This window comes from Mus caroli, unplaced genomic scaffold (genome assembly GCF_978045245.1).
Source record: "Mus caroli unplaced genomic scaffold, Mus_caroli_1 scaffold_8, whole genome shotgun sequence".
Lineage (NCBI taxonomy): Eukaryota > Metazoa > Chordata > Mammalia > Rodentia > Muridae > Mus > Mus caroli.
The window spans coordinates 4446776-4469980 of NW_028227263.1; the positions used below are offsets into that span (position 1 = coordinate 4446776).

Genomic DNA, 23205 nt, shown 5'->3' on the forward strand with positions numbered 1-23205 from the left:
AGATCACGGTATTTTATCACAGTAATGGAAAAGGAACAAAAACAGGAGGTTTGGAAGGATGAAGGGATGCATTTATTGGGATTGTGGGATTGTGGAGGGAATTTCCCCTGGGAAGTAAAGGGGCTCACTGCAGAGTGCTCTGAGCCAGCAGTCCTGGGCAGAGAAGACTCAGGTCTGGGGTATTCATGGCTCGCCCCAGCTCTGAAGGCCAAGCCTTTCTTGAAGACTTTCTGTGCTCAGGCCAGTATGCCAACCCTGTTTCTTCAGTGGTGGACTGCGGATTAACCTTGGCTTGTATTTGTGCTTATAGGGAAGATGATGTTAACACCTACTTTGGTACCTTGACAAGTGTTACAGAGATCAACAAAAGGGAATCCAAAAGAAAATTTATTATGTTGGGAGAGATTCACTGTGCTGTGCTAGCTCCCACCATCAGTGGAAACTGTCACTCTTCTGGCTCCTTTCCTGTATCTCTCAGGCAGCAAGTGGATCCCTCCTGACTAAAGGCCTAAGGTTTCAGGGACGGCATCCTCCCAAAAGCCAGCTCCCAACATTCCAGATGGCAATGGTAATCCACCTATCTTCTGCCTACAGAGGGCAGAACTCTGGGAACCTATGTTCACTCATATGACAGCTGGGGGCCAGATCACACATGAGTGACAACACTCAACAACACGCTCAGTTGCTGAATGCTTCTATTACTGTTGGGATTATCGTCAAGGGACAGAATGGTAGGCTCAGAAAGGAAGGCATTGCTGGTTGTGGGACTGAGGGAAGACCAACCGCAGAGTGTCCAGGGCAGGGCATGTGCCAGGTCTATCAGGAGCTATCAAGGGCCTGTATCTACCTGGGTCTTTTGCTTGCCCTTCTGTGGCTTCTTGGCTTGAAAGACTTGCCTGGAGGGAGAAGCTGGCATCTTCTTGCTTTTGAATGGGGAGGTCATATTCAGAGGGACTTTGGCTACAGCATCTTCCATCGTGTTCTGGACTCCAGGGCCTCAGAAGACACTGCCTCACCCTTCCGAGGCCGGTGAGGTGTGCCTTATTTTGAATATATGATGGACAGATCTGGCTTTGATGTCTTCACAGCCTGAAGATCCCTCAGTGAGTTCTCACTCAGCTCCACAGAGGTCAGACTGCAGCCACATGCGAAAGACAGAAGGGACAAGGGTCGATCAGGGGCAAAGGCCAATTGGCTGGGGGAGGTGCGCATGGGGTGGGGGGAACCCAGGGCTGGAGGTGAGAGTGTCTTGATTGGAGCTGCCTGATTAGGATTTAACAAGTACCAGAAGACAGTCAGTTGGAATCTATTAAAAGTGGAGGCTTGCAGGGCAGCGGTGGCACATGCCTTTTAATCCCAGCACTCGGGAGGCAGAGGCAGGTGGATTTCTGAGTTTGAGGCCAGCCTGGTCTACAGAGTGAGTGCCAGGACAGCCAGTGCTATACAGAGAAACCCTGTCTGGAAAAACCAAACACACACACACACACACACAAGTGGAGGCTCTTTGAGGGAATATAGGAGAGGGCTCAGACTGTCTCCACAGCTGAGGGATAGTTGTTTGAGACCTAGAGCTTTGGATAGGCCCACAGAAGGTAAGTCTTTATAGGCTGGGCACCCAGATTTGTGTGTGAGTTCCATCATGTTTGAGATCTCACTCAGAGAGGACTCCTAAGCACCTGTTCCCACCTAGGGTTCACAGGCTATGTCCTCAGTACCATGCCTCCCCCTGCCTTTACCTGAGGGTCTTTAGGCAGCATTTAGGGTGCTTCAGGGCTGCACACAGAGGTTCCACTATGACGCCAGGCAGCTGACAGCCACTGAGGTCCAGAGTGGTCAGGACTGGGCTCTGCTGGAGCACGATGACCAAGTAATTGACCACCTCTTGGAGGTCAGGCAGCTGTATCCTGTGGGGAAGAGCTGACCTCAGAGGTTGCTGGAGGTAATGGTTCCCCACCCCCATCCCTTCAAAACCAGGCCTCACCTGAGTGTCTTCACCTGGCACTTGGGCCAAGCCAGGCCTTCGCACAGTAAACGCAGGCCTGTGTTGGTGAGCCGGCTCTGGAGGAGGCCCAACTCCCTTAGGGCAGGAGCTACCTTCAGGGCCTCAGAAAGGTCTCGACAAACTGCATCAGGGAGTTTGCAGTGTGACAAGCTGTGGGCAAGAAGCATGTAGATTGGTTGCAAGACTGGTCATTTCTCTACCTCCAGTGGAACAAACTACCTATTCTCTGGTAGCCTGGTGTTCAGTCTAGAAATATACAGTTTTCATAATTTGGTTTGGATGGGCTGTCTGTCGTTCCCAGTGGCTGATCAGTCATCCCCAATAGCTGAGCAGTCATCCAGTGGCTGAGCAGTCATCCCCAGTGGCTGATCAGTCATCCCCAGTGGCTAAGCAGTCATCCCCAGTGGCTGAACTGCTCTGCTGTTTCTGATTTTTTTTTTTTCCTATTACAAATCATGACGGGAGCCCCTCTGTGTATCTGGTTTTCTAGTAGAATTCCTGGGCCAAATGTGACTGTCTTTTTGGCTCCTTTCGTTTCATTTTCATGTTGTTGGACCCTGACTCCCATGAAGCCAGTTTTCTTCCTCATCCTCTATTGATGTATGCCTGACTATCTGCTTCACCATGGCCTGCCTCTATCAGTTCCTAGAACTCTTCTTACTCTCTGAATGCGGGTGATAGCTAACGTAATAGAAACCTAGCATATCCTAAGAACTCTACCCGTGAAGCTTCAGTCCTCTGAGCTCGGATCATCTGGGTATCTTACAGGGAGGAAACCAACACATGGGCAGACTGACTTGCTGAAAGGCACAGAGAGGCGGGGTGCACCAGCTGCTAATCTCCCTGAACGCTTTCCTACAGAGGGATGCCCAGGCCATGTCCATCAGCACTTGGCAGCTGCCTTCAGAAGAAAACCACTGTTGCTTTCTCAGTCGGTCCCCAAAGGCTGTGCTGCGCTCTGACTCCCACGAGGTCTAGCACCAGTCCTTCCCTTGCAGCCCCTAATAGTGGTGGAACCCAGGTAGGCCTATGTCCTTAGCCTTCCCTAGAAGGCAAATTCTGTCTCTGTACAGGCCACCCCGGTGTAAATCCCTTCCATGCTGGAGAACAGCGACTCACATCAGAACACTCAGATGACATTTCGGGGTAGTCATTGTCTCACAGAGTGGACGCAGCAAGGAGACTGGGGGTTGTTTCTTGGTGCTTTGAGAGCTGTAGAGAGAAAGAACAAGGTTGATGTCTGTAACGCTCAACCTTGTAAAGGCCTCAATCCTTCCTACCTAAGGTCCTGAGGTTCTAGAACTATCAGTTATCCCACATCCCTTGCTTTCCTTGCATCCCCTCCCCAACAAATTTGAACAAAACCCATGTGTGGGCTGCAGGTCCCTAGGACCAGGTCCTGCCGTTATCCTGGTGTATACTCTCAACAGTAGGTGAGCCTTGGGACAAGTACTGAGTACAGCTGAATTCATAGAAAGCAAATGCCCATGTTGGCGTAGGAACCTAGGATCAGGTGGAGGATGGGCAGGGAAGAGGATATGGAATAATGTGGTCAATGAGGGCACCTTGGGGCCAGTAGTTGGACCCAAGTGGTGGAGCCAGAGTGGGCTTTGAAGACAGACAGCAAATAGTGTTGGGATGGAGGGAACAGCAGGTACAAGGCTCAGCAAATAGAGGACATGACATATTCCAGAATGTATGAGAAAGTGCATCAGAGATGGGGCTAGGCTGCTTCATGGAACTATATTGGCGGAGCTTGGAGGGTTGCCTTGATCTGGATGGTTAAAAGTTGTCATGGTGGGCTGGAGAGATGGCTCAGTGGTTAAGAGCACCGACTGCTCTTCCAGAGGTCCTGAGTTCAATTCCCAGCAACTACATGGTGGCTCACAACCATCTGTAATGGGGTCTGATGCTCTCTTCTGGTGTGTCTGAAGACAGCTACAGTGTACTCATTCACATTAAATAAATAAATGAATAAATAAACAAAATTTTAAAAATGTGGTCATGGTGAGGTCACTTGATGAGGAATAGAGACAGCTGCCTTGCAAGGAATGGGTAAAGCAGTCCTGAGGTCCGCTCTGCCATTTGGGTTATCAGGTGTGGACCGCTTCCCAGCCTAATAGGCAGTGTGTGGACACAAATAGCATCAGTGAGGACAACCTTACCCTCTAGACTCACCCCTTCAGCCGCTTCACCAGGCTCTTCTTCTTCTTCTTCTTCTCCTTTGCCGCCACCAGCCCACAGCTCACCAGTCTCAGAGCCTGACCATCTGGGCAGCACTGCACGCAGTAATTCAGAACCTCAAGGTCCATACGGGTCAACCTAACTCGCTCCAGTACTATCTCTGGAAGGCTGCTGAGAGCCTGTCGAACAAAATCCTCGTCCTGTGTCTCATACAGGCAGTACAGCAGCTCCAGTCCAAAATTGAGATCCTCCTCTTCCTCCTCCTCCTCCTCCTCCTCTGCTTCCTCGATGTCCTCCAGCTCAGCATTCTTTTTTGCCCCTGCTGGTGGCCCCTTGGGGTGGCTCTGTCCTTGTACCCACTGCAGGGTGTCCTTTTTCACATGATCTGGCACCACACAGCCAAAATGGTTTCCAATGTCACGAATCCCCTCTGTATTTAGCAGGCCAAAGAGGAATCGGGTGGTCAGTGCAAGATGACCACGTAGCTCCGCGTCAGAGTTCAGGAGCTTCTGCACACCACCTGCGGGCGTCCCTGGAGTTCGCTCAGCTTCTAGTAGGTATGACAACGCAGCCAAGAACTCCTGGAAGCTCTGGTCAATGAACTGGTAGGTGACCTCAGTTTTTAGCACTCCTGGTATCTCCTTCTTGTTGAGAAATATTGTCTGAACTTGGGAACCCCGAAGCTTCAATTTCTCCAGGTCCTCTTCTGAGAATTGTGCTTTATGATGATCCAGGATGCCCTCCCGGGCCAGGCGACACAGCGTTCGCAGCTCTCCCTGAACCCGGGGTCCATTGGTGCCTGCAGACTTCAGCATGCTGGTGATGAAGAGCAGGTACACAGAAGTAGTGGTCTTGGAGGTACGAGAGAGATCCCGGCCCAGCTCTAGCTGCTGCTGCAGCACTGTGCACACGATCCAGCACACGAAGGGCACAAAGCACAGTGCAAACAGCGTCTCGTTCTCTTTCACGAAGCGGTAAGCGCGCTCTGCCTTCCTCTCGTCCCGGAAGAACTTGAAGAAATACTTTTTTTTGTCTTTGTCTGAGAAGCCGCGTATTTCTGCGCACTGTGGAGAGCACAATCTGCCCTGCAGCCTCCCGGTAGCGGCATTGCGTGTAGTCACCAGCAAGCGAGCTCCTGGTAACAACTCCTGGCTCAGCAGCCCGCTCAGCACTCTCAAGCCACTTGTAGCCTCCATAGGGTCTTTGCAGGGAGTGGCCTCTGAGGATGCTAAAGTAGGCAGTTCATCTGCACCGTCCAGGATGAACAGTAGGCGATTGGGTTGTGCCAGTATCCGCTTCACTGGCCAAGCGCGGTCCGGGCACTGGTCCAGCACCAGGTCCGCCAAGCTGCGCGTACCCGGCCGCTCCAGCAGCTCGCCGCACGGCATGAAGAAGGCAAAGTCCACCTGGCTGTGGTATAGCTTACCTGCTGCCCAGTCATAGAGGATTTTCTTGGCGGCCATGGTTTTGCCGATGCCTGCCGGGCCCTGCAGCACCACGGTCAGCGGCTGCGAGCTCTCTTCCTCATTTCCCCGGAAGAGCCGATTAAAAGTGTGCGTGTCCGAGCGCCGAGCGCGTTCGGGCTCCGGCTCCCCCAACGGCCCCAGCAGCTCGTCCTCCACAGCGCCGGTCCCCGGAGCGATGAGCAGCTTGGTGAAGCGCTTGTTGATCTTCACAGAGCGAGCATTCCTCTCCTTCACCTTAGCATGCTGTCGTAGCACGTGCTCCCGGTACTTCTTCTTGAACGCTGGAACGCGAAAGACAGGGATGGGCTTGCCGCCACTATGAAAGCAACGCTCTGCCTTTCTAAATCTGGGCTCCCTTTCCTCTAGTGTGCTATAGCTTCCTTCTCCAGCCATCTCACACCCAAGGATCCCCAAGCAGCGTCCAGGAAACTTGGGCTCTATAAGGAGTCCAATAGGACGTTTCACCTGTGTGCCCGACCGAACATACCTGACACGGAGAGAAGCACCGAGGTGGGGCCGAGCTCTGGAAGGCAAACCCGACATGAGGCTCTCTGAGCATGAGAGATGAGGCAAGGCATTTCCATGGGAGCTTATGGAACTACCCGCCCCAGCCCCCCCCCCCCCCCCCGCGAATGAAACTTTGGGCTGGTTTCCGGGAAGGGGAGTCTCAGGAAGTGGTAGAGTGGACAAAGTTGATCTTCCCAAGGAGAGCTGGGAGGATTAAGGCCGAGCCACGGGATTCAGCCCCATCCTACTCTGCCCAGCTTACTCTGCAGCTGCTGCTGTTTAAGTCGCGAGGCCACATCTCGAATATCCGACCTCTTCAGGACCTGCCGGGTCATTTCTACAGCTGGCACTGGCTCATAGAACTCAATGAGCTTGTCGACAAGGTCCACAGCGTCTGAACGTTCCAGTCGCCCCCACGGGATGCTGCGGCCATCCAGGGGCGCATCCCGTAGCTTGTGGCGGAAGCGCTTCAGCTGCTCCTGGCTCAGCTCCTCCAGTGTAGCCATAAGCAGCTCCCTTGCCACTGCATCCACGCTGGGGATGAGAAGGGTTATCATCACTGATGCGACCTGAATAGGACCTGTCCCTGAACCTCCAAAGCACCCCAGGTCACACATTGCACATTCTCCACATGGAGCCCCAGGGCAATACATTGTAGAGACCCACCGGGTGTTCCAAGGCTTCACCTTAAATTACTGACTGTGGTGAAGTGGATCACTCCATGGCTAGTCTTCCTGCGTCTTTCCTTTCTGGCCACACGAGATAAAGCCAGTTAGCTTCCCTACATGGGTCTGTGCTCTCCCTTGTCACATCCTCTGATAGGGCTCCAGCTCTGCTCAACTCAGACAGGCCAGGCCCTGGTAGGCTTCCTGAATTCTCTGCTCCAAGCTCATACATAGCACACTTTGGTGAGCCTTTTCTGGACCACCTACACCAGGGACTGAGTCTGAGTCCCTTGTGGGGAGCACACTCTTAAGTGCCCTGGTTTGCAGGGTGGGCATAGAAGATGGCTTTGGAATTCCAGCACAAGACCTGCTCTAGAGGTGAGCCCACTTAACTTGAAAGTTCTCTCTGGAAACCACACTCACCTGGAGCAGGAGACTCCAGCGGCATCCATGGAGTCTTATCTCAGGATCTAACTCTCAGATGCAGAAGCTGGGAGCAGAGGTGATCCTTCCTGGGTTAAACTGGTCTCATTCTGTGTGTGTGTGTGTGTGTTTCTCAGTCTTGTTCATTCTAGCTCAGGTGTACTCTTGCTGACAGTCAAGAGGCTCCCAAGTTAAGCACGGGTTGTAACATCATATATGTGCTGGACTATCGACCTTTGGTTTTCTTCTATTTTATTCTATCAATACTCCTCCTCCTGGGTGTGGCATCCTATGCAGCTGTGAGGTGGTTCAGATTAAATAGCTGACTCACAACCAGGTCTTCAGAAATGGCCTTAAGGTGCTTTAAATTTTGCACACAAGGTGTGAAAATCAAGGGGGCAGGTGCCTGTGGGCAGGGATAAGGGTGGATAGAGAAAGGGAACCAGGTCCTCAGCTCTGCAGTCAGTTAATCCTCCCACATCCAGCTCTAGGGCAGAGATCGGATGTTTCTGACCCTAGGCCCTGCAAGTGACTACAGGGATATGGAGTTTCACTGTGTGGCTGGCACGGACGTGTGTAAAGGCACGTGTATACACCTCCACATGACTAAGTTAATGTACTTAAGTGACTGTTTGTCGTAGACTAAATAAAGCCCATGAAGACACAGTTCACACAGGCATGGATGTGTTTATTTATTTTTATAAATTCTGGAAAACAAGACTTCTTTGTCTCCTTGTCATCATTATTGAAGGTGGAAAATGTGAGGCCAGGGCCAGTGAGATGGCTCAGAGGGTAAAGGGCCTTGCCTGGCAGCTCGAGTTCTAACTCTGGAACCCACAGAAAAGTGGGAAGAGAACAAGTCCACGAAGTTGTCCTCTGGCCTCCACACCCAATCTGTGGAATGCGTGCCACCGTGCTCTCAAATATCAAATGTTTCAAGGTGATAGGGATAGAGGGAGGCTGGAGAGATAGATAACACTTAGGGTTATCTGTCTCTCACAAAGAGACTGACTCTGGTTTCCTGATCCCACACGAAGTAGCTATCAACCACTTATGACTTTAGCTTCAGGCTATCCAACTCCTATACAGGTGTGTGCGTGTGTGTGTGTGTGTGTGTGTGTGTGTGTGTGTAAAACACACACGTCTACATAAAAAGGAAGAAGGGAAGAAATACAAAGCCAAGCTGGTCTCAAGTACACTACTCAACATCTGTGTGACCTTGTACAGTTTGTTTAGCCTCTATGCCTCTATTTCTTGTTCTTGAAGTAAAGCACTCACTCATAGGAGGTTGGAGAAATGGCTCAGCAGTTAAAACATGGACTGTTCTTCCAGGAGACCCAGGTTCAATTTCTAGCATCAGCATGGTGTGCAAAACTATCTGTAAGTCCAGTTCCAGGAGATGTGAACTCTTCTGGCCTCTGCAGACACCGGGAATGCACAGGCTACACAGACATCCATGCAAGCAAAATACACATAGACACAAGATAAATTAAAAAAAAAAAAAAGAAGAAGAAACACTTATGGTATTCACTTTACGTGGCTTGACGTATAAGGTCCGGGGAGATGGCTCTGTCTGTACAGCAGTTTCATTGTGAGTCTAGCATAAGTTTGAGGAACAGAGTTTCAGTCCCCAGAATCCACTTTTTTTTTAAAAAGGCGTGATAACCCACAAGATATGAAGTGTCATGGTGACATTCGCTAGGTGGCTTTCCCACATGGTTCCTTAGAAGTCCTGTTTTCTGGTTTACAGAGAATGCTGGGTTTCTAAACCTGACTCAGCTCCAATTCTCTTTCACCCTCACCAGCCCTTACCACTGTCGTTCAAATGTTCTTTCCTGTTGTCAGAGAGACTGAGACTACAGTCTTGAGACTGAAGGCCAGCACCGATTTGGCTCTTGGGCATCTGCCACGGGAGTCTGGGACCTGGGACCCCAAGGTGGTGGCTAGACAACTCATCTGCTTTAGAGGAACCCTCTGAACTTTGTGCCCCATGCATTCTCAGGATTGCTGATAACGTTAAGCCGTGGAAAGACAGTTCCAGGGGACCCAACTGACCTTCTCCTGATCTCTGTGGGCACCAGGCACACACATACAAATATGACCATACACATAAAATAATAATGGTTTTAAAAAAGAAACTGGAAGAGCAAAGGCAAATTAAGTTCAAAGTAATTAGGGAAAAAAGAAAAGAATAAAAATCAGAATAGAAATCAAGGAAACTGACAGTAAGAAATCAATAAAAATCAAGCTGAAAAAAAAAATCAAGCTAACTCTTTGGGAATATCATAAAATCCTAGCCAAACAGAGGAGGGAAAAGGAGGTAAGATATAAGTTACTAGTATTAGACCTGGAAAGAGTTAATCACAATTGATTCCATGAACTAAAGACTATTCAGGGAGCACTCTGAACAACTCTCTGTCTATAAATTTATCAAAATGTGCCATTCTCCTCCTTCTTCTCCTCCTCCTCCCCTCCCTCTCCCCCTCCCTCTCCCCCTCCCCTCCCCTCCCCCTCCCCCTCCCCTCCCCTTCCCCTCCCTCTCCCCCTCCCTCTCCCCCTCCCCCTCCCCTCCCCTCCCCCTCCCCCTCCCCTTCCCCTCCCTCTCCCCCTCCCCCTCCCCCCTTCCCCTCCCTCTCCCCCTCCCCCTCCCCCCTCCCCCTCCCCCTCCCCCTCCCCTCCCCCTCCCCCTCCCCCTCCCTTTCCCCCCTCCCCCTCCCCTCCCCTCCCCTCCCCCTCCCCCTCTCCCTCCTCTTCCTTTTCCTCCTCCTTCTCCTCCTTGTTTTGAGACAGGGTTCCACCATGAGCCCTGGTTGGTCTGAACCTTGCTATGTAGAACAGGCTGGCATTGAACACAAGAGATCCACCTATCTCTGCTCCCAAGGGCTAGGATTAAAGACAAGCACCACCAAGCCTGGCTATGTGCCAGTGTTTTGAAGAATAAAATCTTCCAAACCCAGACAAGAGGTGGTTTGATAAGATGTCCTCCATGCTTTTTAGTTTTTCACTGCTTAGCCACATTTGGCAGCCCTCTTTAGGCAGGATACTTGAGGGAGGAAGTATGTGACCGGGGATAGGTTTTAAGAACTATTCTGAGTTGGCTTTCTCTGCTTTGTGCTTGCAGTTTAAAATGTGAGCTCTTAGTTTCCAGCTTCAGCTGACATGTCTGCTACCTGCTGTCCCCAACATTATGGCTCCATTATGGATTCTCTGGAACCATATGCCCCTAATAAATAATAAACCCTTTCTTCTGTAAGTTGCCTGGATCATGGTATTTTAGCACAGCAATGAAAAAGTTACTAATATAGCTTTTATCCATTGATAAACAAAATCAGGCAATACCTTGTGACTTTGCAAACATAAGCATGGGCTCCTATTGTTTCTGATGAACTCTGTGAAACATTTGAAGGAGAGAATAGAAGTCTCTAAATTCTGTGTGTGTGGAGGCATGTGCCTTTAGTGCCAGCACTCAGAAGGTAAAGACAGGTGGATCTCTGTGACTTTGAGGCCAGCTTGGTCTACAGAGCAAGTTCTAAGACAGCTAGAGCTGTTACACAGATAAATCCTGTCTCAAAAACCAAACCAAACCGAACTAACAAAAAACCTAGGCCATCACCACCACCAGCAACAAAAGAGTTCTCTAAATATGAGAGAAGAAACGTTTCCTAAAGCACCCAAGGAAGCCACTAATGCCTTAATGTGCAGACGTAACAGAGATCTCAAGACTGGTTAACCGTAGACCTCTATATCGTGGGAACACAGACGCAGGTGCAGGTCTTCCGTTAACCAATAAGTCGGGTCCACCTTGTGTAAATAAAGTATATACTACAATCAAGTTTTTCCTCTAACAACAAAGTAGGTTTCACATCAGATATCCATTAAGCCCATTGCATCCCGTGATGGCATCCACAGAGGCAGGAAGGAATTTGAGGCTGGACGCGTACTGTCAGTTTTCAGGAAGCTGAAAGATAAAAATGGAAAGTTTGAGGCTGGCCTTTGGTACATGGTAAAACTCTGTCCAAAACAAAGTGAAAACTTAACAAGTGTTCTTACTTAAAAACAAACAAATAAAACATTTTTTTTTGTAGAGTATGTATAAAATGGAACTTCCCCAGCTTGGTGAAGAATATCTGGGAGACACCTATAGTTAACATCCTGCTCAGTGTTAACAAACTGGAACATTCGCCTGAGAAACTGAAAGTAAGAAAAGGTTTGTCTCTGACCTTCACAGCACACAGTAAAACCCTGTCTTAAAACAGAGGGAGAGGAAGAAGAGGTAGAAGAGGAGGAGGAGGAGAAGAGAGAAAGACAGACTGGTAGACAGTAAGACATGATGGCAGGCGTGTGAGGAAATCCATGTTCTCACAGAGTTCTGGTTGTTGTGGGAAATGGCCCAGCCATCTTAGAAAACGATTTTCTAAAACATTTCTTCAAATGTCAAAATGTTGTTGGGTGTGGTGGTGCATGCCTTTAATCCCATCTTAGGAGGTAGAGGGAAGAGGGTCTCTCTGGGTCCAAAGTCAGACTGGTCTACGTAGTTCCAAGCCAGCCAGGGCTCCAGAAGGGAGGGCTCAGCTCTTGCAATGTTCAATAGCAACCAAACCCACACGGAGTTCTTCACAGAAAATGGAATGTTTATAGCTTGTAAGTTACATATTTGCAAAGATTTTTTTTTTTTTGAGTTTTTGAGAAAGGGTTTCTCTGTGTAGCCCTGGTTGTCCTGGAATCCACACTGTAGACCACGCTGGTCTCAAACTCAGAAATCTGCCTGCCTCTGCCTCCCAAGTGCTTGGATTAAAGGCATGTGCCACCCCTGCCCAGTGAAAGATTTGAAAGCAGAGAACCAGCTTTGTATTGTGTTAACAAAAGAGATTTAGTCAAAGCCTAAGGTCCATGTTGTCATTGAGACACCTCAGATTCTCCTTTCCTTCGCGTCTGTGTTCTTTCCCTCAGCTGAGGCAGCCTTGGTATGGAGGGCAGGGCTGTCTTCTGGTGAGGCTCCAGCACGTGAACCTCGGGCTACCTGGTCTATCTGCTCTTGTGGTGCAGGTGAGGCTCCCCATGTTGATGCTGACCGGGGCTTTTGCGAATAAGCCAGGCTAAAGTGGCTGAGCATTGACCCCAGCTGTTACAGTTTCATTGTGGGTCCTTGCCTTTGAGTTCTGACGATAGAACCCAGAGCCTTGTGTGTGCTACCTGGAGTGTGCCACTGCTTACTGTATCTCTACCTCTTTTGTTTTGTTTTTTAAAAATTTACTTATTTAAGTAATTTAAATGTAAATTACTTTAAATTTTAAAGTTTGCTTTAAGACAGGGCAAGGATCTCACCCTCTGCCCGTTACTGACGCACTACAAGATGAAGGTGGAGTAGATGCAGGCACCTCGGAAAAGGAGGCCAGGGTGAGGACCTCTGGCTGTGGTGTTAGTGTCTGGATGCAGGGAGGGCCTCACCTCAGTGTGGTCTTAGCTTCCATGGAAGGATGAAGCGACTTGACAGCAGGCGAGGCACGCTCTCCTGATGGTTTCAGAAGACTGTGTCCGGTTTGCAGTTACATGAGGGTTTCCCATGACGAAATCCAGTGATCACAGAAGGCCTGGGAAGACTCAGTCTCCATGCAGCAGACCTACAGATCTGCAGCTGGACTGCCAGCTCCGCTCGGTGACAGCTCTGTCGCCTGAGATTAAGCCAAACAATTGGGCCTGAGCAGCACAGGGTCAGGTACTAGCTGTGTCCATCTGGGGCAGCTCCCTCTTCTGGGGACCAAGCCTCAAGCCAGTAGAGAAAAAGGGAGGAGAGGGGCATGGCCGCCTTTCCATGTAGGGCACAAGCAAGATTCACACAGGTTGCTTCTGCTTGCCTTGGGACCGAATCACTCCTGGCCTACCAGAGATGTGCCAGCCTAAGTGTCACAAGGCTGGCTCCATCACAAACCTGTCTCTCAAAATGTCACATTTCTGACTCTTGTCGCTCTTGAACATACTCGATGGCCCCATGGATTCCACTCTGGGGAGTCCACATGGGTTCTAGCCTGAGTGTTGCTGGAGGTGTGCTCCCCAGCTCAGGAGTAGAGTGCCAGTTTGAGAGGCAGCATCCTGGAGGTTGCTTCAGGGAGACCCACATATTCTGAATAGTCTCATGGAAAAGGTTATGACCTCCTCTAGAACCCTTGGTCCAGGTTTCAGCCTTGGGGCATCGTGGTCCCTGCATCCAAGCATCTTTCCAGGCCAGAGAATGTCCCCCAAGAAAATCCTTGTCCTCAGAGCTCACTTTCATGTCTCTTCAGACTGTCTCTGTCCTCTCTCCGACCAGACAAGGGCTGCCAAGTAGCCTCAATGAGAGGACCTAATGTCTTCAGACAACCTTGGTCTGAGCTATAGCTCTGTGGTAAATCACTTGCCTAGCACACGCCTGGATTTGATCCTGTGAACCCTAGCACGGCTAAATGAGTAAAATCAGTAAAAAATGAGGTAAAATAAAGGACAACATTAGAAAGAAGGAACCCATGCTTCAACCCTGATGGGCCTTGAGGATAGCACACTGAGGGCACAATCCAGATGCAGGACAAGTACTGTAGAGTTATTCTAGAAGTTTCCTGGAATCCTCAGAGCTACAAAACAGAAACTGAGATTGGGTGCCAGGGGCTGGGAGGCTAGGTGTGGGGTGGGGCGGCCCATGCTTAATGAGGACAGAGTTCAGCTTTTGAAGAGTTCTGAGGCAAGTTCTGAGGTGGATGGTGGCAATGGCCGCACTGCCCTGTGAATGCGCCTTCCTGACACGGAGCTGTGAACCTAGATGTGAGCAAGATGGGCAAAGTGTGTTTTTATTATTTATTTGTGAGAGTGTTTGTGTGCCCATGTGAGTGTGGTGGTGTGAGCACACACCCCACAGTGTGCAGGCAGAGGTCAAAGGATAACATGCAGGAGTCAGTTTTCTCTGTGTACACGTGAGTTCTGGCAACTGGATTCAGGTAATCAGGCCACAGTGGCCTTTACCCACGCAGCCATCTTGCTGGTTCAGAACCTTTTTATGTTTTGCTGGTTTAAAAAAAATGTAAGAGGGGCGAGAAGAGATTGCTCAGTGGTTAAGTAAGAGCAATGGTTGCTCTTGCAGAGGACCCAGGTTCAGTTCTCAGAACCTGCATGGTGGCTTGCAGCTGCCTATAACCCCAGCTCCAGGAGACCTGATGGCCTCCCCTGTCGTCCAGGCATGGGTACACACACATACCTCACACCTAAACTCTTAAACTGAAAATAAGTAAATCTTTTTAAAAATATGTAGGAGGCCATGAGTTTCATTATAGGATTCCTTTGTTTTTGCTGATGTTCGTCTCTGCCTGCCCCATTCCGCTGCTCCTCCTTCACTGACTCTGCCTTTGTGTCATGTGGTCTGTTATTTTGTTTTTACCCCCTCCTCCCCCTGCCCATATTCTTCTCTTCCTTAGGATTGCTTTTCTCCCTCTCATGGTCCACTTTCCAGTATCTTGACCTCTACTTTAGTTCCCTCATCACACACACACACACAGACACACACACACAGACACACACACAGACAAGTTAGAGTCAGGATCCACAGAAGAGAAAGCATGCAGTATTTGCTTTCTATTTTTCTTTCTTTTTTTTTTTTGTCCAGAGCAGAGGACCGAACCCAGGGCCTTGCGCTTGCTCTACCACTGAGCTAAATCCCCAACCCCCAGTATTTGCTTTCGAAATCTGGGGATACTTCAGATAATAATTTTCAGCTGTACCTCTATCCTGTAAGTGATAAGAGTTTATTTTTCTCTAAGACTGGGGGAAACTCCTGCTAATGTAATTTACTATAATCAAATGTAGCTCCTTGGTAGATTGCATGCTGTACGTGCCCAAGACCCTGGATCCTGCCCCAAGCACCACCAATGAATAAAGAATACAAAAGGAGCAGTACACACACAGTCTGGTCAATTATTAGCTTGAGTGTTCTCCCTAGTGCCCCTGTTGCATGTCTAACTGAAGGCTGAAACCAAGACCTTGGGTACAGTAATTGTGCTGTCCCACTGGGAGAACAGGGCCATAAAGTCAATTGTTATCACGTTCAGAGGGCAGGAGCAAGTCCATGCCTGCCTTTCACTTAGTGTAGGTTGGCAAGGACCCTGAACCCTCCTCAAGGCTGAATGAATAAGTACCATTGCCACAAAGCACTTCCATCAACTGGCACTGTCTGTGGGTCGGGGTCATGGGAGGTGTTTGTTTTCAAGGGAGCCAGATTTGAAGCTTCTGAGAACAGACCTCCCTTGTTTGCCTTAGCAGGTGAACAGAAGAGAGCTTCCTTTAAAGTGCCCTGGACCAGTCCCTTTTATGTCTTAGGACAAAGGGTGGGAACAGGTAGCCTGGTAACACCAGGGCAGAATGCCCTCAGGGTACACAGAGCCTTTCCTTGAGGTGAGGGAACCAACCGTTCCCCATGTTATATACAGCAGGAATGAGGATCTCTGAGCTGCTAAAATTATGGGGACTCTTTTCTATTATACAGGGAGACCACCCCAAGGGACAAACGCCAGCCTCCCCTTCATCACAGAGTTCAGTGTTCAGGGCCTCTGCCTTGTCCTCCACCCCCTGGGGTCTTGTGGGCATCTCATCTCAGGATGGCACTCTGACTGCAGTGTGAAGGTGGCAAGCACCCAGCCTTACACGTCTCTTCCCACCTTAAAGCTGTGTCTTCCCGTGTTCGCCAAGGCGCTCCCTTCATTCCTCTCTGCTCACACCCACCTCATCCCTAGAGGTCTCTGGCTCCTACACCCAAGTTTCCCTTCAATACTGCTGAGTGGGCAGCTAGATCTGATGTGGGGTTCTGCTGTTCATTGGCTGATCTGTGACTTGTGAGGTTCTCCTGACCTGCCTGGGCTGGAGTCATGGCAGTTCCTCTCTTTGATTGTGAATTTGAAAGAAGGAACACTGAAGCAGCTGAGATCTGTTCCTGAATGAAAGTGTCCCTCAGCCCACACCATAGAAATCAGCTCAGCATAGACCAATGCCCTGTAGTCAATATTTAAAACCACAGAACCCTTAGTAAAGAACACAGGAAGATCTTGTCTGGATTTGACAGTAAATTCTCAGACCCAGTAGTTACAGCATTGGTAAATGGCCCATGAGAATCTCAGTAGATAACAGAGGTAGTCAGTCACACAGCCTGAGCTGGATGCCCCAAAGCCACATAAGGTGTTTTTCTCCGTCTCCCACACATGTGTGTGACATAAGGATGCACATTCATGTACATATAAATAATGATAATAATAACTTTAAAATATGAGTTATCTGAACTGAAGTTATTGCTTGATAGTAAAGGCTCTCTGTGCTGATAAGAATTTAAGAATATGTTTTTATAATATTTTAAATGTAATTAATGCCCACTGAACTATCTCCTCAGTGGGAGGATGCAATAAGGGAACGAGAGTTCAAGATCACCCTACAGCTACATAGCAAGTTCAAGGCTAGACCTGACTTCAGGAGACCCTGTCTCAAGATTAGTAAAGTGATGGTTTGAATGAGAATGGCCTCCACAGGCTCAGATGCATGGATGTTTGCATCTTGGAGGAGGTGTGTCGAGGACAGTGTGCTCCAGGGTTCCACAAGCCCACATCATTCCCAGTTAGTGCTCTTTCTTCTCTCACCCCACCTGTCCCACCCCTTTGCCTGTAGATCGGATGTAAGGTCTTAGCTACTGCTCCAGAGCCATTCTTGCCTGCCTGCTGCCATGATCCCTGCCATGATGGTCATGGACTCTCTGAACTCCATGCAAGCCCCCCACTAAGCGCTTTCTTTTATAAGTTGCCTTGGTCATGGTGTTTTAACAGTAATAGAAAAGTAACTGGTACACAGAAGGTATTTCATCAGAATAAAAAACACGGCGCATAAGAGGACACTGGAAAGACAAGAAAGCCCAGGAGAAAAAGAAAACTTTGAATCCATCCACTTGCCATGAGATTAATACCCAGAAGACATGAATAATGCCTCCCAGTCAGTATCAACCCCTCCCCCAACAACCCAACTTAAAAAATTGGTGAAAGGGGATTGGAGAGATGGCTCAGGAGTTAATAGCACTTGTTCCTCTTGGAGAGGACCCGGTGTTGTTTCCCACACCCACGTCGTGGCTTACATCACCTGTAACTTTAGTTCTAGAGGGGTCGATGCCCTCTTCTGACCTCCAAGGGCACCAGGCATTCAATGCAGGACACTTGTGCACATTTGGACAAAACTGTTATATACTGTTTTAGTTAGGGTTTCTATTCCTGGGATAAAACACCATGACCAAAAACAACTTGGAGTAAAGAGTTTATTTCATCTTAAAACTCTCATGTCAGCCAGGCAGTGGTGGCGCACGCCTTTAGTCCCAGCTCTTGGGAGGCAGAGGCAGGCAGATTTTTGAGTTCGAGGTCAGCCTGGTCTACAGAGTGAGTTCCAGGACAGCCAGAGCTACACCCTGTCTCAAAAAACCAAAACCAAACCAAAACAAAACAAAAAAAAACCTCTCAGGTCATTCTCTGTAACTGGGGAAGGCAGGGCAGGAGCTCAAAGCAGTGAGCTGTAAGTGAGATCTAGAGCAGAAGCCACCAAGGGATGCTTCTTGCTGGCTTGCTTCCCATGACTTGCTCAGTCTGCTCTTACAGCTCAGGGCTATCTGCCTAGGACTGGCACAATCCACCAAGGGCTGGGCCTTCCATCAATCCCAGTCAAAAACTGGCCCACAGGCCAATCCAGAGGGGGAACATTTTCTCAGTTGAGGTTCCCTCATTACAAATGATTCTAGTGGTGTCAAGTTGACAAAACACTAGTCTGCACATACACTTAAGCAAGCAAACAATAAATAAAAATTAAAATTCTGAGCAGTGTGTGCTCTTTAAATTATTATTATTATTATTACTGTGTGTTTTGATTGTTTTGCCTACATGTAAGCCTGTGTACCTTGTGTGTTCCTGGTACCCAAGTGTGGGGAGTTGCCCTCACATTCGCCATTACAAGATGGCGCTTACACCCATGTTCTAAGTAGTAAACAAGCAAGCTGCGCATGTGCTGGGGTAGTTTTCCATTCCATGTGCTCTGCCTTCCCCGTGACGACAACTCCGGTCATGGGCTGCAGCCAATCAGGGAGCGACACGACCTAGGCGGAGGACAATCCTCCATAAAAGGGACGGGGCTTCGCCATTTTCCCTCTCTTCTCCACTGGCTCCTGAAGAAGTAAGCAATAAAGCTTTTGCCGCAGAAGATTCCAGTTGTCCTGAGCGTGTTCTTGCCGGTGGGGACAAAAGCTCTTATACCCAAGAAAGCCAGGAGAGCGCTTCTGAACCTCTGGAACTGGAGTTATAGACATTTTTGAGCAGAGAAATGGGTGCTGGAAATCAAAGTCAGGTCCTTTGGAAGAGTAGCTAGTACTCTTAACTGCTGAGCCATCTCTCTGGGCCCTCATGAAGTATTATTTAAATGGTGAAAAAGAAAAAGGCAACAGACTCTAATGGACATATCTACTGGAGGAAGACCATCATTGAAAAAAAAAAAAAAACAGTAGGGCATGGTGATGTATGCCATGAATCCCATCACAGGGAAGCAGGAGAAGGGGCCAGGGGCCAGGAGAAGGGGTCAGAGGGAAGAGGCAGAAGCAGGCAGATCCCTGTAAAGTTGAGTCCAGCCTGATCTACACAGCAAGTTACAGAACAAAGAGACCTGGTCTCAAAATAGAATAATATAAAATAAAGCACAAATAGAAAAAAAGAAGAAAAGAAAAGAAGAAGATGTCAAACTCACAGAAACCAGATGCAGCCACTGTGGTAAGTCTGTGATTGTTGAAAAGAAATGAAACTAGGAATTCATATCCTTGTAGTTTCTGAGTGAGGAGCTACACTCACTGAATCCAAACTGCTTATCACAAAGGAACAGATTGTCAGAAAAGGTCAGGACCAACGGGGATATCGTTCCGCCTCAAAAGTCAAGGGATTCAGGGCAAACCTTGAGCGAGTCAAGGACAAAGGAGCAGATGTAGAAATCGATGACTCTCCAGAAGTGAAGCACACAGAACAGACACACTCAGAGAGGAAGTAGCAAGAGGTTGAGATCTGAGAATCTCTTTGATTTAGAGGCCAGCCTGGACTAAAGAGTGCATCTGAGGCCAGTCTAGGGTACATAGTAGGCCCTCATCTCAAGCAAGCAAACATCGACAACCAAAACCCACAAACAACAGCATCAACCAAAACAAAACAAAGGCGTGACAGAAAACCGAGAGAACCTGAAGCTATTACTTTATGGGTAAGGGGTTTCTGTTTGGGGTAATAAGAGTTTAATAAATAGTAGTAATGACTGAACAATATTTTGGGTGCTGTTAACGCCATTGAACTGTACACTTAAAATGGCAAAAACAGGGGCTGGTGAGATGGCTCAGTGGGTAAGAGCACCCGACTGTTCTTCCGAAGGTCCAGAGTTCGGATCCCAGCAACCACATGGTGGCTCACAACCATCCACAACGAGATCTGGCGCCCTCTTCTGGAATGTCTGAAGACAGCTACAGTGTACTTACATATAATAAATAAATAAATCTTTAAAAAAAAAAAAAATGGCAAAAACAAGCTTCGTGCTTTCACCCTCACTAACACCGCCTCCATCCTCCCACTGCCGTCCCCTCCCCGCCGCAAGCGCACTGGTGACCTCCACTCTTTGGAACAGCATCTGTGTTTCTGCCCGTCCAGTCTATCAAGTCCTCTCACACCGCTCTCCTGCAGTAGTGCCTCTGTGCAGAGAGAGCCCTGTTTCTGTCACTGTCACCGCAAGGACCTGTAGCTGTCGGTCACAGACTATGCCATCTGTGTGAACTTTGCGGAGCGCTCTCAGCCTCTGCGCCTGTACCCTGTGATTTGCCTTCTCCTGCAGCGCGCCCTGCAGTTCCCCCAGCACTTGGGCACACACACTCTTGCACTCTGAACTCAGACTTCTTTGAACCCTGCCCACACTCCATGTTCTGCTGGTGATCTCCAAGGTCAGACACGCTCCAAGGTTCGACAGCGCCTCCTGCAGGGAGAATTCCTGCAAAGGAGAATTCCTGGGTTGCAGGCTTCATTTTATGAGGTTAGGGTTAGGGATATTTGCAGCAAAGAGGTGGATTTCTCCTCCCCTCAGAGCATCCTATTATTTCTGTTCCTCAAAGAGACTCTCAGCACCTCCTGACTCTTCCTTGGCTCATGTCTCAGATAGCACTTAGGGGGACAAGGTTGGAAACCTGGTTGTCCTGTCACTCTCAGCTCCACTACACCTCCTGTTTTGTTTTGTTTACAGGCACAGTCACTGTGGGCTGTAGGAACAAAAGCTGTGTTGTTGCACAAGCGAGACTAGTGGTTCCAACAGCCAGGGGAGGATGAATTTGCCCCTGTGACATTTAACTTTGTTGTTTGTTAACACAGTTTATTTGGCCTTATGGCTGGGAGCAGTGGCAAGACTGGCTGGCAAAAGGTGGCAGGGGCAAGAAGCTGAGCCTGACATTTTAAATCAAAAGACATTTTTAAAGATGGATTTATGGTTGTGTGGCTTGCATGTATTTGTGTGTACTGCATGTGTGCAAGTTGCCATCAGAGGACAGAAGGACATGGAACTGGAGTTGCCATTGTGAGGGTGCTGGGAACACAACCTGGGTCCTCTGCCACAGCAAACAAGTGCGGTACCCACTTAGCCATCTCTGCAGCCCCAAAATGGAGACATTTCGAATCTTATAAGCAGTAGCTGTTTGTATCAGTTTTTGTTTTTAAAGATTTATTTATTTATTATATGTAAGAACACTGTAGCTGTCTTCAGACACCCCAAAAGAGGGCACCAGATATCATTACGGAGCCACCATGTGGTTGTTGGGATTTGAACTCAGGACCAGTCTGAGTTAAAACTGCTTTCTAAGAGCAGTCAGTGCTCTTTACCGCTGAGCCATCTCCTCAGCCCTGTATGTATCAGTTTTAAGTATACATATGAAATTAGAAATTATCTTAATAAATGATATGAAAAGCTAACATAAGAAACCCATACCTTCGTTGTCTGATTCTGTGCGTGTCCAAGCCTGCCTCAGTCCTCCCCATGTTTGTCTGAGAACCCACTTTGAAACTCCCACGGATTGTCTTAGAATTGCACTCACTAAGCCATGGTATAATCTATGGGAACTGGCAGTGGTAAAAAAAAAATCACATTTTTTAAAGTTCATGAACACAACTATTTATGGCTTCATTTACTTTTCTCTGGAATATTTTGTGCATTTGTCACACGTCTTGCAGCTGATATTTCTGATGCTCCAGAAGCTGCCATTGTTTTGCAGATTTGGATATTTATCTTATCCAAGAATACCCTCAAGGTCATACTTAGAACACTAACCTTTAGAGAATATCTGATGCAGGAGATGAGTCGTCACACATCGAATGCTTCTCCTTGCTGTGGGCACTGCTGGGCATTCAGGATGGGGCTCTGCTGTGTGCAGCATAACGTGTCAATGAGAATGGTGGCAACGGCAAGAAAAACCTGTCCTAACTTACAGCTTCTCTGTGTGCCGAAAACTGTCTTTAAAAACAAAACAAGGCCGGGCAGTGGTGGCGTTCGCCTTTGATTCCAGCGCCCTGGAGGCAGAAGCAGGTGCATCTTTGTGAATTCGAGGTCAGCCTGGTCTACAGAGTGAGTTCCAGGACAGCCAAAGCTACACAGAGAAACCCTGCTCAAAAAACAAAACAAAACAAAACAAGAATAAAAACAACAAACAAACAAACAAACTCCCAAACTTTTCAAGAACCTTGAGGGATCTGAAGTATGAGAGATTCACTTGCTCAGCTTGATCTAGCACCACCTGGAGTCACACATGGCTGGTCCTTTCACTGAAATTCCCAGACAACCTTACCAGTAAGGATGTCTGTCAATATCCTGCTAGGAAACGGGGCTCATTTTAGTGTGTCAACAGCGAGGGCTCTGCTGGGAAGCGGACCTTAGGCCTGGCAGGATACACAGTGTGGCAGATACTGTGAATCACTCGGTGGACCCAAGGAGGGACCCAGCTTACCTGGATTTGGCTCTGGCCCACAGAAACAGAGATTTTGATAAGCACATCATGTCGAGTCGCTGGGTGGGTGGCCACTTGCTGCACAGGAACTCACCAGTTCCTGGTGTTCCCTGGTACCTCGGTGTGCACGGCTGTGGAAGGCAGGATGCTCTGCCTCTCCAGTGCACAGTGCATCTGTGATACGTTGGACACCATTTACCATGGCAAGCAGAAAGGGAGGATGGATGGGGCTTCAGTGCAAAGTGAAAGGACAGAAAAGCTCCCCTTTTTACAGCTCATTCTCCCCAACTCTGTTAGTTCAGTCAGGGGTCTGCAGGGCCACAGAACTAGCGGGAGGAAGAGTGAGGAAGAGCGGGAGGAGGGAGGGGAAAAGAGAGAGGTAGGTTAATTTTAGAAACTGGATTCCTTGATTGTGGGGCTTGGGGCGCCTGGAGCCTGTTGGGGAAGCTGGCAGCTAGAGACCCAGGGCAGCGCTAACTTTGCACCTGCCCCCGAAGTTGTCTGGAGGTAGAGTTCTCTCTTGCTCAAGGCTACGTCAGACTTTGTTTTACTCATGGCTTCAACTGGGCACAAGGACTACTCACATCATGTAAGGCTGTTTGCTTCACCAAAGCTCACCAACTTGCCTGTTAATCTCACCCCCAAAACAGTCTTGGAAAGATATCAAGAATAATGTTTGACCAAATAGCTTGACTTCAGAGTCCAGTCAAGTTGACACATAAAGTTAACCATTACATTAACAAAACAGACGGGGTTTTGAAGCCCTGTGGCAGGTCCATAGGGCACATGCCTGTGGAGTGAGCTTGAGTCAGTTTGTCCATCATGAAAGGGAACCATAGCATACAATGTACAAGGGTTAGAAGTGCTGTGCTGAGAACCCTCGCTAAACAGGCTAATGACAGGCTGGGAATACAGTTACCAGAG

General features: G+C 48.7%; 1 protein-coding gene and 1 long non-coding RNA gene across 2 annotated transcripts; one reads left to right on the top strand and one right to left on the bottom strand.

Annotated features, from left to right (window-relative positions):
• Positions 1–374: 374 nt before the first annotated feature.
• Nlrp6 (NLR family pyrin domain containing 6) lies at positions 375–22920 on the bottom strand. Its single transcript, XM_021168629.3, has 13 exons — positions 22866–22920; positions 22282–22455; positions 21609–21701; positions 12696–12919; positions 10986–11205; positions 8526–8689; positions 6422–6693; positions 6140–6175; positions 4181–5933; positions 3122–3214; positions 1982–2152; positions 1737–1904; positions 375–1135 (listed from the first exon to the last, which is right to left on the bottom strand). The coding sequence occupies exons 7-13, from the start codon at positions 6663–6665 to the stop codon at positions 1042–1044; spliced, it is 2559 nt and encodes an 852-aa protein (XP_021024288.2). The 5' UTR covers positions 6666–6693; positions 8526–8689; positions 10986–11205; positions 12696–12919; positions 21609–21701; positions 22282–22455; positions 22866–22920; the 3' UTR covers positions 375–1041.
• LOC147002825 (uncharacterized) lies at positions 5848–7926 on the top strand. The gene is made up of 2 exons (XR_015047795.1): positions 5848–5916; positions 6019–7926. It is a non-coding gene; the product is annotated as an uncharacterized LOC147002825 (long non-coding RNA).
• Positions 22921–23205: the final 285 nt, after the last annotated feature.